Source organism: Falco naumanni, chromosome 1 (assembly GCF_017639655.2).
Source record: "Falco naumanni isolate bFalNau1 chromosome 1, bFalNau1.pat, whole genome shotgun sequence".
Taxonomy (NCBI): domain Eukaryota; kingdom Metazoa; phylum Chordata; class Aves; order Falconiformes; family Falconidae; genus Falco; species Falco naumanni.
In genome coordinates this window covers 39,340,594-39,356,093 of record NC_054054.1, presented here as the reverse complement: position 1 = coordinate 39,356,093, position 15,500 = coordinate 39,340,594, and the positions used below count along the sequence as shown (strand labels likewise).

At 43.9% G+C, this 15,500-nt stretch overlaps 1 protein-coding gene across 6 annotated transcripts in view; it reads left to right on the top strand.

The window, feature by feature from the left end:
- Window positions 1-15,500, top strand: part of EXOC6B (exocyst complex component 6B) — a 311,968-nt gene that overhangs the window by 61,987 nt on the left and 234,481 nt on the right. For all 6 annotated transcript variants that reach the window (XM_040590557.1, XM_040590521.1, XM_040590539.1 and 3 more), the window contains exons 5-6: window positions 72-117; window positions 4,516-4,720. In XM_040590557.1, coding sequence (XP_040446491.1) covers window positions 72-117; window positions 4,516-4,720 — 251 coding nt within the window. The remainder of the gene's footprint in view (window positions 1-71; window positions 118-4,515; window positions 4,721-15,500) is intronic.

The window sequence follows — 15,500 nt, the reverse complement described above, 5'->3', positions numbered from 1 at the left end:
TTATTTTAATTCAGGTCTCTTAGCTTTTGTGCTTGTGTCTCAATGCTTGTGTGTTTTCCTTCTCTTTCCAGTCCTGGAGATGTACAGCAAACTGCGAGAGCAAATGAAATCTAAAAGGTAAATTTCGTATAGACTGGTGTTTGCATTGGAAGAGTTGAAAAGCACCCATTTGGTGCTGGATAAATTAAAGACATTCTGAAAACTCAAGACTTCAAAAATCAGTCTTTCCAAGTTAACTTGCCTGATTTCTGGCTGGTATCTTCACAGTCTTGCTCAGTCTCCTGTGGTACAGCCTAAAACTGGGATTGCAGCAGGCTTTAATTTTGTTTTGTGTTAGTGAATGTTCACCTTAATTAAAAACCTTTTTCTTTTCGAGGAAGCTCGCTGTTGCAATGCATGCAATTGATGCATGATTTGGTACTTATGTGTTACGAACTAAATTTCATTCTATGAATGTCATAATACAAAACCTGATGCAATCTGAGAGAATCCGATGAACACAAATGGACGCCAAACATTTAAGAAATGTACAGGATGGTAGAAGTTGGTGAGAAGGCATATGGCTTATTTTGTGGTAGAAATAGTTGCTCAGAAGAGTAAGCTGAACTACAAGGACTTTGTGGCTCAGAAATCATGAGCTGTAAATCTAGGATTTTTCCCACCCTGCTTCTGTTGCTATGCTGAATGATTGAATGACGATCCGGGATATTTGCATGGCTAGGATCCTGGGGGACAGTTTGTTTAAACAGCATGGGACTTTGGAGGCGCGTTGTAGCCCTGGGGGTGGCAAACTGGGCAAAAAGCAGCTGCTAGAAGGTCAGCTGAAAACGTGGCAGGTTCCAGCTGAATGCCACGCAGGGAGAGCAGTCAGATCGGATGCCTGGTTTTGTGCCTGCCATCCATCATAGAAACAATACAGAAGAAACCAGATGTTTCAAACAAGGCGATAACTAATTGGATGGGCGTATTTTTACACTTCCCCTCCTGCCTCTGCTGATCTCTGTGGTCCTTGGACCCAGGAGCCGTGGGTAAACAGATAAGCGTTACTGCTGAAAGTTGGGCTGGCTGGAGGAGTTGTAGGGAGCTTATTTAGCTGTTCACAAAGCGCTCGCTCTCTTTCTTGGGATGGCTCGGTGTAGAATAGGGCAGTGTACAGTTTGTCCAACTGTTTTTAGTCTGTTTACAGGAACAGCAAGGGGCTTATCCGTTGACAGATGTGGGGTGGAGAGCTGGAGCTGATCACAGCATTGTGAACTTTTGAAGGGAATCCACATGCTGCTTGATTCCCTTGCTCTGGATAGTGTTTCCAGCGTCTGCTTCTAAGAATTTCATCTTCCCCCGCCCCCCCCCACCCTTTGAATTAGTTCATTCTGAAACAAATAGAAGTTGAAAGCCACATTTAAGGAAAATCTGAACCCTTGGCTTTCTTTTTTTCCTTCTTTCTTTGTCCGGATTTGATGGCTTCATTCACCAAACACAGCACAACATATTAAATATTTTTGTATCTGCACCCGGTCTCACTTATATATCATTTCATGATAGCCAGCAAGGGGGTTGGTTACTAGCATGAGTCTTGGGGTTTGGGTACATGGTCTCAGAGGAGTAATAGGCTTTGCATTCGAGGCGAATAAACTCAACTCTCCCAAGGTAGAAAAAATGAGTTATGTGCTGTTTGCTGCGTGATGTGTATAAACCAAATGTAGGTGTTTGCCGAATGCGGAATCTGTGGCTGTTAACTGGAGCTGGAGATGGGGAACAAAGCATGGTTTGAACTCGGAGGGTTGACCTTTGTCAGCAGAGAGAAGAGATGGAGAGAAACATTGTCCAGAATTTAAGGAAGGGACAGAGAAAGATCTTTGCTGCAGTGGCTGAGACATGTCGCTTCTTGTTGGAAAGTGATGAGAAAGAAAATAGTTCTGCCTCCAGAGGTTCCTCCTGGTTCTGCAGGGCTCTGGAAGGATCAGTCTTTTTATTTTTTTTTACCCCTGGGTCACTTGCCATATCCATACAGTTCCCAAGCACTAAGCAATGAGAATGCTTCATCCTGCACGTAGTTGAGAAGCCTCCGCAGAGCTGTGCCCACTGAGCAGGGCCTGGGTATTTCCAGAGAAGAGAGAGAGAAAAAAATAAAATTCAGGCTCTGACTCTGTTTTATCAAAATGCATTTATCATTAACGTAAGGGATGCAGTCTGGGCTGAGGCAGCAGTACTTTGGCCGCAGGAATTGCCAGTCTCACACAAGAGCAGTGTTGACCTTTCCTCTGCCCCCATGTGTTTTGGACTCTGTTTTTGGCAGGCAGCCGCAGACCCCATCAGTGACTGCACTGTCCCCCCTGGCCACCTTTTAACTGCTTCTAGTGCAGCAAACAATGGCCTAAAATACAACAACCCTCCCAGCGTGTGTTTATTCCTCTGGTTTAATTTCTGGCTTTCTGTGCAGTCTGAAGTTTCTCTCCAGAGAGGTTTGCGTTTTATTGCAAATAGTTTTTCATACCTTACTGTAGTGTAAACACTGGACAGGTTATGGGGTTAATCAGTTTGACTTCTGGTGTTGGGAACAGGACAGGCCACTTCTGGTTAAAGTAACTCCCTTGTGGACCTACTTGGAGTTCAGGCAAGGATTGTTTTGAATGGGGATGAAAGTGTCAGTTCTTTTTTTTTTTTTTTCAGTGGTGCTAATATGTTTCTTATGACTAAACACTTTTTCTCCCCCAAAAATTCACGGTGGAAGTGGCAGGTGCTTGTGGCAGAGATTAACCATGGGTGTAGTCAGCTGGAGTCTATTCACCCTAGAGGTGACTGTGACCTAGTGTTAGTCTTAAATATTTTTTTATAGACTCTGCTAATGCTTCCTAGATGGTTCCCTCATAACTTTTTTTTATTTTAACCTTTGACCAGATCTGTGGTCAGACCAGGAGGAGGACAGTTTCACATTTTACATCACCATTCAGGAGGGTTCCCATACTCCAGTGAACAGGCAAATCCTATGGACTCCCACTTCCCAAAGGGAAAAGAAGGGAGGGAGGGTGTTTGAGAAAAATGATTTGCTTAGGCTGCTTTCCCATTTAACATCTTCTGTGAGGCTATGAAGATTGCTTTTATCCAGAAAGGTAGGATAAATTTTAAGTCCGTTAGGCATGACCAAAAATACAGAGGCATGCGTTGTGCATAGGGGAATAAACATTGGGATTTTTGCATATATGTATATATAATGTATATTGCTTTTAGAGTGGGGAAATAATTTTCAACATTGAAAAGGTCTCATATCCCAGTGGTACAACAGTAGTTGCAGGGTCTTTCTAAAAAATGGATTCATTGGACCCCTAATCTCAGGTTTGTATCCAGACTGTTTTTACCTCTACTGAAATAAAATGTGCTTTGGGTAGGAAGTGTTTTTAATGGTGCTTAGTAGCATTAGAACAGCTGGGAGGAAGGTGGGATCAGACTCCTGGTACGCACAGGGAAGGAAAGCTGAGCTCTCATGTCCAAGATCTTTACAACACAGTAACAAGTGTCTGTGCTAGTAGTAGATATATTGGAAATTAATGTGTGTTAGACACTAGTTTATCAGTCTATGGTGTATTACAGTATACTCACATCTCCACGTTCTGTCTTACGGTGCCTCACTGTTAGAGGTTGCCAAATCTGGCAGCCCCACAGAAAGAAATCTGCTGCAGCCTTGTGCCCCAGGTCCAGGCAGGAGTGAGGCTGAGTGTGTGCTCCCAGCTGGCACCCACACAACACCTGGTTCAACATGCAGGCTTGTGTACACTTAGCTGGCTGTACAGATCAACAGGCAGGAACGCTCAGCACTCCCAAGCATCAACAGCCTCATCCCGTTCCCTTGTCTGGCTGGTCAGGATGAAGGTGATGTGCACCCAGAATGGAGTCCTTCACCCAGGGAAAGGGTTAGAGGTGCGATGCCAAAATGCTCTTCCCCTGCATCCCATAATATGCCTCATACCTGACATGGATGCCTTGGTCTGAGGAGCTGGGAATACCTGCTGACTTTGATGGGTGTCACCTACATCTGTGGGGCTGATGGTTCTCCTGGCAAGACCAGTGCAGGGTCTTCCTGGGGTTCCCCCATGCCCATGAGCCATCGTGCCTCTCTGCTCCTCCTTGCATGTGGGGCTGAGCTTTCTCCTTGGTTAACCTAACAATACTACATGCGGTTGCCAACTTTTCCTTCTTTTGTGATATAGTGCCTAAAACAGGCTTTACTGTGGGTGAGAGCTGCTACTGGGCTCAGCTGATCCTGATCACTTGTGACCCAGCTGATCCTTGTCTGCACATCAGAGCTCTGATAAGGAGCTGCTACTGCATTTGTGTTCCTCTGCTTCAAGAGGAGAACAATGTTTTGTGGTTACCTGGCTGTTAAGCTCTGTGTTCCTTTGAAGAGAGCTGAGATTCTCAGATATATTGAATAATTTACATTTAACACACATTTTGGAGAGGAAGTGGGATGGAAATAGCCATTCTTCTTTTTGCATCTGCCTGCCTTGCTTTCCCCAGACACTACCCTGCGCTGAAGACCCTGGAGCACCTTGAGCACACGTACCTGCCCCAAGTAAGCCACTACCGCTTCTGCAAGATCATGGTGGATAATATTCCAAAGCTGCGGGAAGAGATCAAAGAAGTTTCCATGTCAGACCTCAAGGATTTCCTGGAGAGTATCCGTAAGCACTCTGACAAGATTGGAGAGACAGCAATGAAACAGGTAGGACTTCTGTGTGTGCACACGGGTTGGAGGTTTTCTGGAAAGTGGAGGGTGATTCATGGTCATGTTAAAACAAAGTTCTGCTTTTCTAGTCCCAGGGCAGTAAATTTAGTTTTACATATAGAAGTAATTTTGTCACTAGGAGAAGCAATGATTCTTCATTCTGTGGTTGCTACTAGAGTTTTTATCTTCTGACTTTTATACTGTTGAAAAACAGTGGTCCATTTTTGTTGTCATATTCTCCCACCTGTATTTTGCCATAGGCTCTTGGTAGCCCAGAGCCTGGGAAGTGCAGTTGCGGTGTATAACTCATATTTTCCACTTAGCAGGACAGAGGCATTTGTGCTGCTATGCCTGGTGTAAACTGGAAGGCCTGCAGACACCAGTGTTGATTTCCCAGGTTCAGGGTGAAGCAATAGCAGTTCATGCACTGATTGCAAGTTAACTTCTTTTGCGTCTTAAACAGTTTTTCAAATACTGGGTAACTGGGTAATCACAAACTTTCACTGTGATTTACTCGCATTTGCCTAGGAATTGATGTCTGTAAAAGATGAACCTGATGAGCTGAACATCCTTGTTCACTTATTAAAATAGAATTGCCTTTGCCCCCTCTTGTTTTTAATATTCTAGGTTTGAATTTCAGTACAGTTCTTACCACAGCTGGGGAGCATTGCTCACAGTGGCTCTTAAAAAGAACTTTGCTACTTTGATGAAATTTAAATCCACTGGTAGTGAAATGTTTACCTCTCACGAGCAGTAAACTACTTCCTCTGATAGTGATTGATGGGTTTGGCTTGTTGATTTGTGGGAAGGCTTCTTGCTACAATTTTTCACAAGATCATGCTGTTGTGTTTATAGGTAGAGATGAGTTCAATTTTCTGCCTTATAAACACCATCCTTTCTGTAAAATGGTCTAGCTTGAGGATTTCTAGTAATTAGAATTTCTATTAATTAATTTCCAGTATATCTGCTGCCTTACTGTCTTCTCAGCTTCTTTCTGGTATTTTGGAAAAACAAACTAAGCTTTGTATTGTATAACAGAGCTATGGAGAGATGCCATTCTGCATATGAGAGTTCAGATGGCTTCTTTGTTAGTTGTTGCACTGAATCAAACCTGCAGAAAACATGTTGTGACCTGGACGACCTCTTGGGGAGGCAGGTGTGCATGGTGGCAATGTCTGGGATGGTTGCAGTTGTTACTGTGAATTTACCTGATAGAGCAGTTTCTAGAACAGTAATTGTTTACAAACAATACTCTTTTTTTGTATTATGGCAGCCATACATTTTTAAATAATTCCTTCTTGTTTCCTGTGGCTGGGAGTAGGAGTTTTATTTGTCTTTTGGTGCCTAATTAATGCAGCAAATATGCTACTTTAAGTAAATCGATAACTTCTTTATATTCTCTTAAGGATATTTACCAATTGTAGAGCTCATGCCCTGTCTGGAGCTCCACTCATTCTCCATCTTTTGCTCTAAAGAAATCTGTATTTTTTAGAGCAAAGCTAAAAATGCTGCAGTAGCCCATACTGGTGTCTTATTTTTCTGCCATGGGTACTCACCACTTCTGAGCCTTCCCCCTCCTTGTGATACTTGCCAGCTGCATAATCAGGGGAGGAATTGGGGGGGGGGGGGGGTTGGTGGGAACTGGCTGCTCCTGCCCTACCCAGGTACAAAAAACAGGCACAGCAAATCGAAACCAGCATGGGCCATGCTTTAAGAGAGGCCTGGGTGAAGGTTGCTTCTTCATTCTGTGGGTGATAGACCTGTGGAGTTCCTTGTGCAGTTTTCCATGTCTTCAAGGGCAAACTGGCCAAGTGCTTTTACCAGGTTCCCCAAGGGTTGCTAACTGAACAACTGTTGTGGGCTCAAGTGCCTGATCTGACAACAGTGGGAAGCTGGGAGAAGCCCTGGGGGGTAAAAACTGTGTTTACTCACCCTGTTCTCATCCTCCTTTGGTGGAGTTTGGTGTTTGGTTTTGCAATACTGGATTATCTAAGCTCCAGCTCTGGGCCAGCAAGCAGCCATGCATCTGAACGAAACCTCCAAAGAGTGTTTTCCTTCTCGTAACAACTCTCACTTCTTTTTCCTCTCAGTTTGTTAGACTCTTTCTCTACTCATCACCTTTTGTCTCTGTGTTTATTTCAGCTGCTAATGTTTTGAGCTTCCCTTAATTTCGTTATTTGTTCTTTAGCTCCAGATAGCCTCTCCACCAGCAATGCAGTCCCTGCTTCGACCAGAGACAAACGCTCTGTGCCTTCTCCTTTCAGTATTCTTCTACCTTACACACTTGCATAAGTTCTTCATTGTTCACCACTGTCTGCTCAAGTTCCAGCCATGTTGGACTATAAGGATTTCTAAATTGAGGTTTGGGTTATGACGGTTTTTTTCTTTGCCTGTTGATGTTGCCAGCGTGTCTGCTTGAATGTATCCAACAGAAAAATACTGAAGTAGGAAAGATTTTTTTTTTTTCCTTCCATGTTGATGTTAGTTGGGCTGTTGGAAGGCAGCATCAAAACAAGATGCACCAAAGGGCTGACATTTGAGATGCTTTTAGTTTGCCTACAGATAATAGTGAAGCACACATCTTCAGTCTCCCCCAAATCCCAGTTTTCTGCTGATGTATAAGAGCAAGGTGAGCCTCTAGAAAAGGTTTCCTTCGCCCTTTATGGGAACAGAGTTACCTCTGAGGTTGGTCTCGATGGCTCTGCAGCAGTAAAGGCATACTATTCCCGCACAGTGGCTTGGGGAGGAGTGTCAATGTGCCACTTCCAGTTGCAAAAGCAGAGTTGGAAGTGATGTTGGAATTTGAAAAACATGTTAGGTTTGTTCCTGCAGAAGGTATCATGAGCTGCTTCACCAATGAGAAGTGATGAGGAGCTGAAGCTTTCGGAGCCATCCGTTGTGCGGGGTCACTTCACGTCACTTTGTCGAAAGTGAAGGGCAGGGTTTCCACTGCCAGAATTACCAGTATCGCTTCTTGCATCGCTGGGGCTTTTTCCTCGGTCTGTTGGCCATGATTGATAGCCGCTCTGGAACGGAGCGGAGCTGGCAGGAGGCCTGGGAGAGTCGGGGAACTGCGATTGGCAGTTTAATACATTCGGTTTAAATTAGCATCATATAAATTCTTTTAAAATTGTTTGATTTCACCAGCGGGAATGGAAGAGGGCTTGATACAATGGGGAAAGGAAATAATGTTTTTGTAACATTACAAATCTGAGGCCGATGATGACAAGAGCTGAAAATTTCATTTTGTGATAATCAGAAGGATCTGTCTTAGAGCGCTTGGAGGCCTTGCTGCGTTTCTGGCCGGCAGTCAAGGATGCGGGAAGCTTGCCGGCCCCTCTCTCGGAGAGGAAGCCTGTGGTGAGGTGAAGTCAAGTGAGACGTTCCCGGGGTCAGCCGGACACGGGAACTGGAGGGATCTCACAGCGCACAGAGGAAACTTATAGTCTCGCTGTACGAATGATGAGCTCTCATTGACTCTTATTCTTGTGTAGTGTGGTGTGTTTTTTTTTTTTTTTTTTTTTGTTTTAGATCTGAATTTTATTACTTTTGGTTCTGGGGAAATTTGCTGCAGTTCAAATATTGGTCTTAATTACATGGCGCTTGAATAGATGAAAGTAGCTCTGCACATTTGAACTCCTTTTGGACTTTGGCCCTGTGAACCTGCGTGTGTGTTTTGTTTTTGTTGATCTTTTTTTTTAAAGAACTGAGTTTGGGGCTTGCCAGCAATGAATTACATCTTATTAACACTTGCTGATATCCGGTATGTGGTTTTATTATCTAGCTTCATGTCTAAAATATGCATGGCATGTGGAGGAGGTCACTTAGGATGGTGCTGCATGCAAAGCGTCCAGGGTGAGCTCAGTCAATGTTGCTACGCAGGGGGCCAAGAATAACCCATCCAAAAGCCATTATCGGATCAAGTTTGTCAGAACGGCCAAAATACTCGGTGTGCCTTTCACATAGATGGAGACAAACCAGTGTTTATTTTGGTGGTTTGTGATGTGTGTGTTTTTTTTGTTTTTTTTTTTTAGCCTTACTTAAATGCACTGTCAAAGCCGTTGTTTAATAGGTGGTGATCTCGTACAAGTTTGAATGCATTGGTGTTTTGGCTATGCTTTTTTAAGGTGATGTTTACTGTTCTTGCCAACAGATATGGGTGTCTGTGTCACTTCTGAGCAGTATAATGTGAGGTTTGTGTAAGTGTATTTCTGCACAGTGGCAGAAAGGATCAACTTGGTGATGTGAGTGTATATGTACACCTAAAAAACGAGGCAAGACATTGCACGATGATGTGCACAACTAAAATGCTGATCAGATTTTGGTAGGAATGCAGTTCTGACCGTCAGCTGGAGAAGGTGAAGCTCTTCAGAGCATGGATTAATAGCAGCTCTGTAGAAAGACAGCTATGTCACTGAAATCAGTGATTCAGATCTAGGGTTTGGGTGACTTCCCTTGCTTCACACGCTGTTCCTACAGGTCAGAGCTGAACTGAGAACAGCTCACATAGAGTGGTCAGAGCATAGCATCCCCATGCCTCCTCTCCTGTTTAACATGGCCTCTTGTGCTTTCAAATAGCTTGGACAAAGATGCCTAAATAGCACATGAGTATGCGCAGCTGCCACTGTACTGATACGCTTTTCTCCACTATAGAAATTTTCAGTAGCACAGGATCAAAATGCAGCTGGCCTTAGAAAAAAAATACCTTGTGGATGAGAAGTGAAGGAGGAGATTTATTTTTATTTTCCCCCAATTACTTGGACTGGAAATGACAGCTGCTAATAGGCATTCCCTGTGACTTCTGGGATGCTGTGCTGCATGATTACGGGGCCATGCTAAGGCTGTTGAGCACCCAGCTGTGTGCTTCAATATTTTAGGTATGTCTGGATTTAAATTTAATTCTGACCTCAAGTTCCCTGGATTTATGATGATTAGTTTGAGGATGCATGTTTATTTGCGTAGTTTGCTGTATGCTGCTAGTTTGTTCTTATGACTGTAACTGAATCTCAATGTGCGTTTTTCATAGGAATACAGAGAAATAGCTACGTGTTGGTGATGAATTCTGCCTATTGGTTGATTTTTAACTTGAAAGTAATTTTGAAGACATTTGTATTGTAATAAAGATGCTATTATGTAATTTTTGAAAAGACTAAATGGAAAGCTTGCATTTTCTTAAAAAACCTGGCTCATATGCAGGCTGCCCTGCCTGCTTCTCTGCACGATGGCCATGGAAAAAAACTGGGTGCAGTCAGCTTGCCGGCGCATGGAGCTTGTATCCTTGGCCCGCTGCAAGTGCGGTTTCAAGCACTTCCCTTGGTTTTTGGATCCTAAGATGGTGTTTTGCAACGGCAGCTATCGTCCTGCCCAGCAGTGCTGGCTTTCTGCCTCTGCTCCTCTCTCTGAAGTTCATCCTGTTGACCTCTTTCAGGATTTCTCTAAAAAAGATGATGGTAGTGAGGGGATTACATGGGCAACAGAGAGTTAGAGGGTCCGTGATTTCTGGCTGTGGAGGGCAGCAGGTGAATGCCATGCAGCTTCAGGCTGACGGTGTGCCCCAGAAGCACATGAGAAATGGAGGCATGTGTTAGGGAGTTTGCAGAATCAGGATGTGTGAGGGGAGGGAATGAGTGGTGGGGAAAGCAGCAAAGAGGTTGGTCTGCAAAGGTTGCGTGTCACAGCAAACACACCTTGGCCGTGCAGGTTTGCTTTACTGGTGATGCCTGTTCAGAAAAGCAAGGTGAGGCTGGTCCCTGTGCCCTGCAGCTGGGAGGTCTCCTGCCACAGACAGCCCCTTGGGAAGGAGGGACCATGTCCCTTGGAGGCTGTGTTGACTCTGGCACCCGTGCCAGACATGCAAGGCTCTCCTGTTGCAGGTAGTTTTAACTGAGCTGTGAAAACACGAAGGTGCTCTGTCGGGCAGTTTATTTTAAATGATGGTGATAAGTAGAGACGTAGCATGTGGTGATTTCAGCTTTATTGAGAAATCCTGTCCCCTCCCTGTGATTCATTTTAAATGCAAACACATGCCCGCTACCCCAAGCCACACGAGCAAGTGGTTCCCTGCACAGCAGGGGACAGAAGGACATTTTCTCAGCCTCCAGATACTGCCCGGTGGCCTTATGATGGCCCGGCAAAATGTTTAAAAATCCAGTTTGTGTAGTGTTCTTAATTATCCTCATCCCTGGCATTTTTTAACTTTATGTAATCTTCTGCAACACATATGGAAATTGTTTTTGCTTTGTATGCGTATTTTAGAGTAAATTAGATTTTACTGCCTTTCTCTGGATGTGCCGTGCAGGGAATATCTTTCTGCTGGGTGTCAATGCTCCAGCAGCAGATGATACTCTCCAAAGGTCACAGGAGCCCCGTGTAAGACTTTGTCTCCCCTGCCACGTGGGCTGGATCTGCTGGTGCCAAGTCTGGGCTTACGCATAGTGTTTGGAAGATCGCTGCATCCGCTTGCTCCATGGGGGCTGTGCTTTATCAACATGCCCCAGGACTTCCAAAAGCACCCTTGGATATGAGCTTCCCGCTGGTTTAAGTGGTTTCTCTTATTCCAGAGGGTTTCTTTAACAAGCACAAAAAGTAAAAATAATGTTGTTTATTAAAAGCAAGGAAATTTTATAGTCTTGGATGCAGGCAGGAGAGCCTTTTGAAAAGGTCAGTCTGGTGGCTGGGTTTGCAGTGACTATTTACACAACAAAGTTGGGGTTAAGGGGATGGTGTTTTCCGCTTCTGGGCAGGTTTGTAAAGCAGAAACTTATTTTCTAGTAAAATTCAGTAACGAGACCTCCTTAATCTTTGATACTGCTGCTTGTCTACTTGTTATATTAAAGTATAATGAAAGGAAATACATCTTCTGGGGCTGTTTAGATTAGAAGTTTGATGGCCAGCTATGGTCTCAGCTTGCAGGTTTTTGGGGAAGAGGCTCACAAACCAGGCTGAGGGGGGCGGGGGTGGAGTGGGATACTGTAGCCCAGTGGAGAAATGATTAATGTCCTTTGGTTTTTGAAGAGAGGTGTTGCCATTAGACTTGTGTGAGCTCTGAGGAGATGCCTTCAAGTGCCTTGGTAAAAATGTTTATTGTCAGAAGATTTATTATGTGTTTACACCCGTCCTCTTCCCTTCTACCAAGAAAGAGATGGATAAATAGTAGTGACTTCTATTGGTCACTTATACTCAGCATGCTTTGCTTAACCTCTTCAAAAATATACTTGAGAAAACTGGTAAAAAGATCTTTGTTTTGCACTGGATTAAAATTACAGACAAGTCTTTAATAACTTGCTACTTTTTCATTAAGACTTGGCCCTGAAAACTGTTTTCTTAACATCATGTTGAACACCATCTTGATGGTGGCTGGACTAATCACTTGACACTTTCTGTTTGATCTGGAAGCTTTTTGAGACAAATCCTTGTGAAGTGTCTGCGTTTTGTTAACTCAATCCGCCCATTCTGTTCTTGACTTGGCGATGGTCTTGATGAGTTTTGAAGATGAGATGTGAGATACCCCAGCGCCCCTTAGCCAGAGCCAGTGCAGTGGCTTTGTGTGTGGATCTGTCTCCATCTTTTGTCCCCTTCTTTGCATATTCAGGCTGGAGCTCACCTGCAGGAATTGAAGTGGTACCCAGTGAGGCCTCTTATGGCTGCAGGATGCTCTGATGCTTGCAAAAAGGATGAAGGCCGGGGAAAGAAGGAGGAGGAAGAGATGTGAATGATTTTGAGAATTGGATACACTTTTTTGAAGTGGCTCCTGAAGCGAATTGTCAAGCCAGGAGCTTGAGGTTAAATGTGATCCCTCGGCTTCCCAACGGGCGTGGGAACAGACAGGCTGTGGCAGACGGACAAGTCCGGTTTTAGCATCTTGGGTTGGGGTAGATAGGGCAGCTGCTTGATGGGAAAAGCAGATGAAGGCATTGCTGAGGATGTCTGTAGGGGTGGACTAGAGGCCAACGGTGCATATGGGCCACGTTGGGGAGGTGGTGATAGGGGTATGTGCAGATGTAAGCATGTTTCTGTTCCCCAGTGCATGTTGTTTGAGGTCTTTGTACTTCCTTGTGCTTTAACTCTCCTTCTTCCCACATCACATAATTTGAGTGCAAATGTGCTTATTATCATAAAAGAACTTTTTATTTTAACGTTTCCTGGCTTTCTGGGGAAGGTTTCTCTGTTTATTTAAGAGGAATTCTGTGCCTTTAAGTCTGCATTTAAAATTTATACTCCATAGGAACTTTATTAATAAATGGGTATTCCTCTGAATTCTTTTTATGACCTCAAAAATGAAACTGCTAAATCATGGGCCTTTTTTATTTCAGCATATGTATGACTAATGGCCACAGGGACTGCGGTATCCCCAGTAGCATATCCAGCATGTTCTGTGGACATGGCTGCATCATAAAATCAAAAGTTTAACTACAGGGCAATCATATGCTGGACCTGCTCTTTGTGTGGTTGCCTTTTAGACCTTTTTAAACCCTTGAAATCCAGAGATGTCTCTTAAAATAAATCCTGTATCTTCCAGCCATTGTGATAGATGGTACAGTTTACAAGGCTTTAAAAAGCCTAGAGAAAGTGCAGTGCCAAGTTGAGGCATAAGAGCACCCTTGCTCCTTCTTTTGAGCCATTAGTAATTGCTGTTACGATTACTGTACTGTAGCTGGGAAAAAAGAGGTGCCATTAAACTTTTTTTACTCACGTTGGACTGCAGGCATTCGGTGCTGTAAGTTTCACTGGTCTTGCTTCTACTGGTTTTAATTATGTAGACTGTTAAGTTGTTTAAAGGAAGGCACTGCCTGGTGCACTGGTCTCCCGCAGACGTGCCAGCTTTGGAGATGAGACAGCATGGATAGACCTCAGACTAATAAACCGGGTTGCGTGCCTGCTTTGGTGTATCACGTGTGGGAAAGGATGTGGAGGAGTGTGGGGGTCTGGACAGAACAGCCATGTCAGGAGAGGTGATGGAAATATGCCTTGCTCAAAAAGTGCTGGGAATTGCTTCCATCAGGATGCTGCTGCCCGGGATGATAAATTCTTCAGTTTTCATTTGAATGTCTCAGGCTTATTGTAATATAGCTGCTAATAAACATTTTAAATTAACTGATTTTTTTTTTTCCTTCTTTCTTCTTTTAAAAATTCCTTGAGTGGTTTTGGTAACAGATTCTTGTGCTGCACATGGAGTGGTTTGATCTCTCTGTACTTCTGCAGCTGGTGAATACTCTTGCCCTGTGGCTGGCAGCGCATACATGGAAGAGAAGCCAAGGAGATTTTGGGAGCCTGGGTACTCCTGGTGTAACACAGTCATGTAAGAGTTGTCATGTACCTTCCCCACAAACAAAACAGTTTGTGGATGGCAAATCGTTAATGCCACTGAAAGCAGTACTGGCACTTTGTTCAGGGTTACCTTGCAAGTGCTGAAGCCCTTTCAGTTGCAGCACCAGTCACTTGAAAATAGTCACTGCCCATTTAGTTTGGATTTTGGCTTCTTAGCCAGATGAGCCAGATTTTGTATTTATTATTTGCAAGGAGGATAACGCCTCTTGAAGCAGGTTGCCAGTTGTGTAAAACTTCCCTTTAGGGGAACGGCATTGCCATGTAATTTCTAGGGAGTTTTTGAAATACCAGCCGTAGCTTTTCAGCTGATGGGCTGTGACCATTTCACAGTGATGGGAAAGGGAACGGCTCATATGAAACAATGTCAGGTCACCAGGGAGTTCTGGTCTCCAGGTTGCTAATGAGATGAAAATGCATTAGTATTAGTAGGGCTGTATTTTTTTTTTACAGTGGAGGTACAACGGTTTAGTTTTCAGGGAGAAGACTTGAGAGCTGTGCCGTGCAGTGTGCCCTTTGCATGACACTCCTGTACAAATTGCAAACGGGTGTATGCTGAAATCCCCAAGTGAAATCCTTCAGCAACCTAAGACTTCCCTTTTAAATTTTTTTTTTTTTTTTAAACACAAAGTTCTGCTGACAGGCTCAGGTCATTTAAGCCTCTCAACATATTCTTCTAATTCGCATATATAGCAAATTTAGAACAGCTTTCATTTGTGGGTAAAAATGCGCTTAAGATACTCCAGGACAGCTCGGCTTTGTTTCTCTTCCCTGTCTTTTTCTAGAGTTGGCAGGTTCCTGTGGGGGACAGGGGAGGGATGTCTCAGACACACCATTGTGTGTGTTTGACTTTAGGAGTCTCCATCCGCTGCCATCAGAGCACGGTTCGTCACTGCAACCAGAGAGTCCGATAATGGCACTGTTTTAAGTGTTTCAAAGGCCTGATTTTTGTGAGAAGTTGAAACCTCTCTTGGGTAAGAGAGGAATACCTGCCACACCAGGAAAAGTTGAACTATATAACTGATACGGTGCTCAGCCCTGCAGGGTGGAAGTATTTGTCATTTGTGCTGGATTGCATCAAAGGATGAAGGTAAAGTATCACGTGTGGTTGCCCTGGCCTCCAGAGGTTGGATCCCACAAACCTGGGTTCTAACTCCAGGGAAGGAATGGCATCCTGAAAATAAATAAAGGGTATTCTTGATGGCTTCACTGTCGCTTGTAGTTTTTTTTTAATTGACTGCTCATTTTAGGGTAGTAAAATCTAGGGGTTAAATAGTCTCCATGCAGTGTGGGGAATGAAAAGACACAACAGCATGTGTCTGCTTTAAGGCCTGCAGATTGGAAAGAAGGGAGGGAGAATGTGGTTTTCTTTCCCTTTGACAGTTTGAAGGTATTTTAGACCAGGAAAATACATTCCCCAGATAACAAAGGTTGGTGGTGTTTTTTGTTTTTT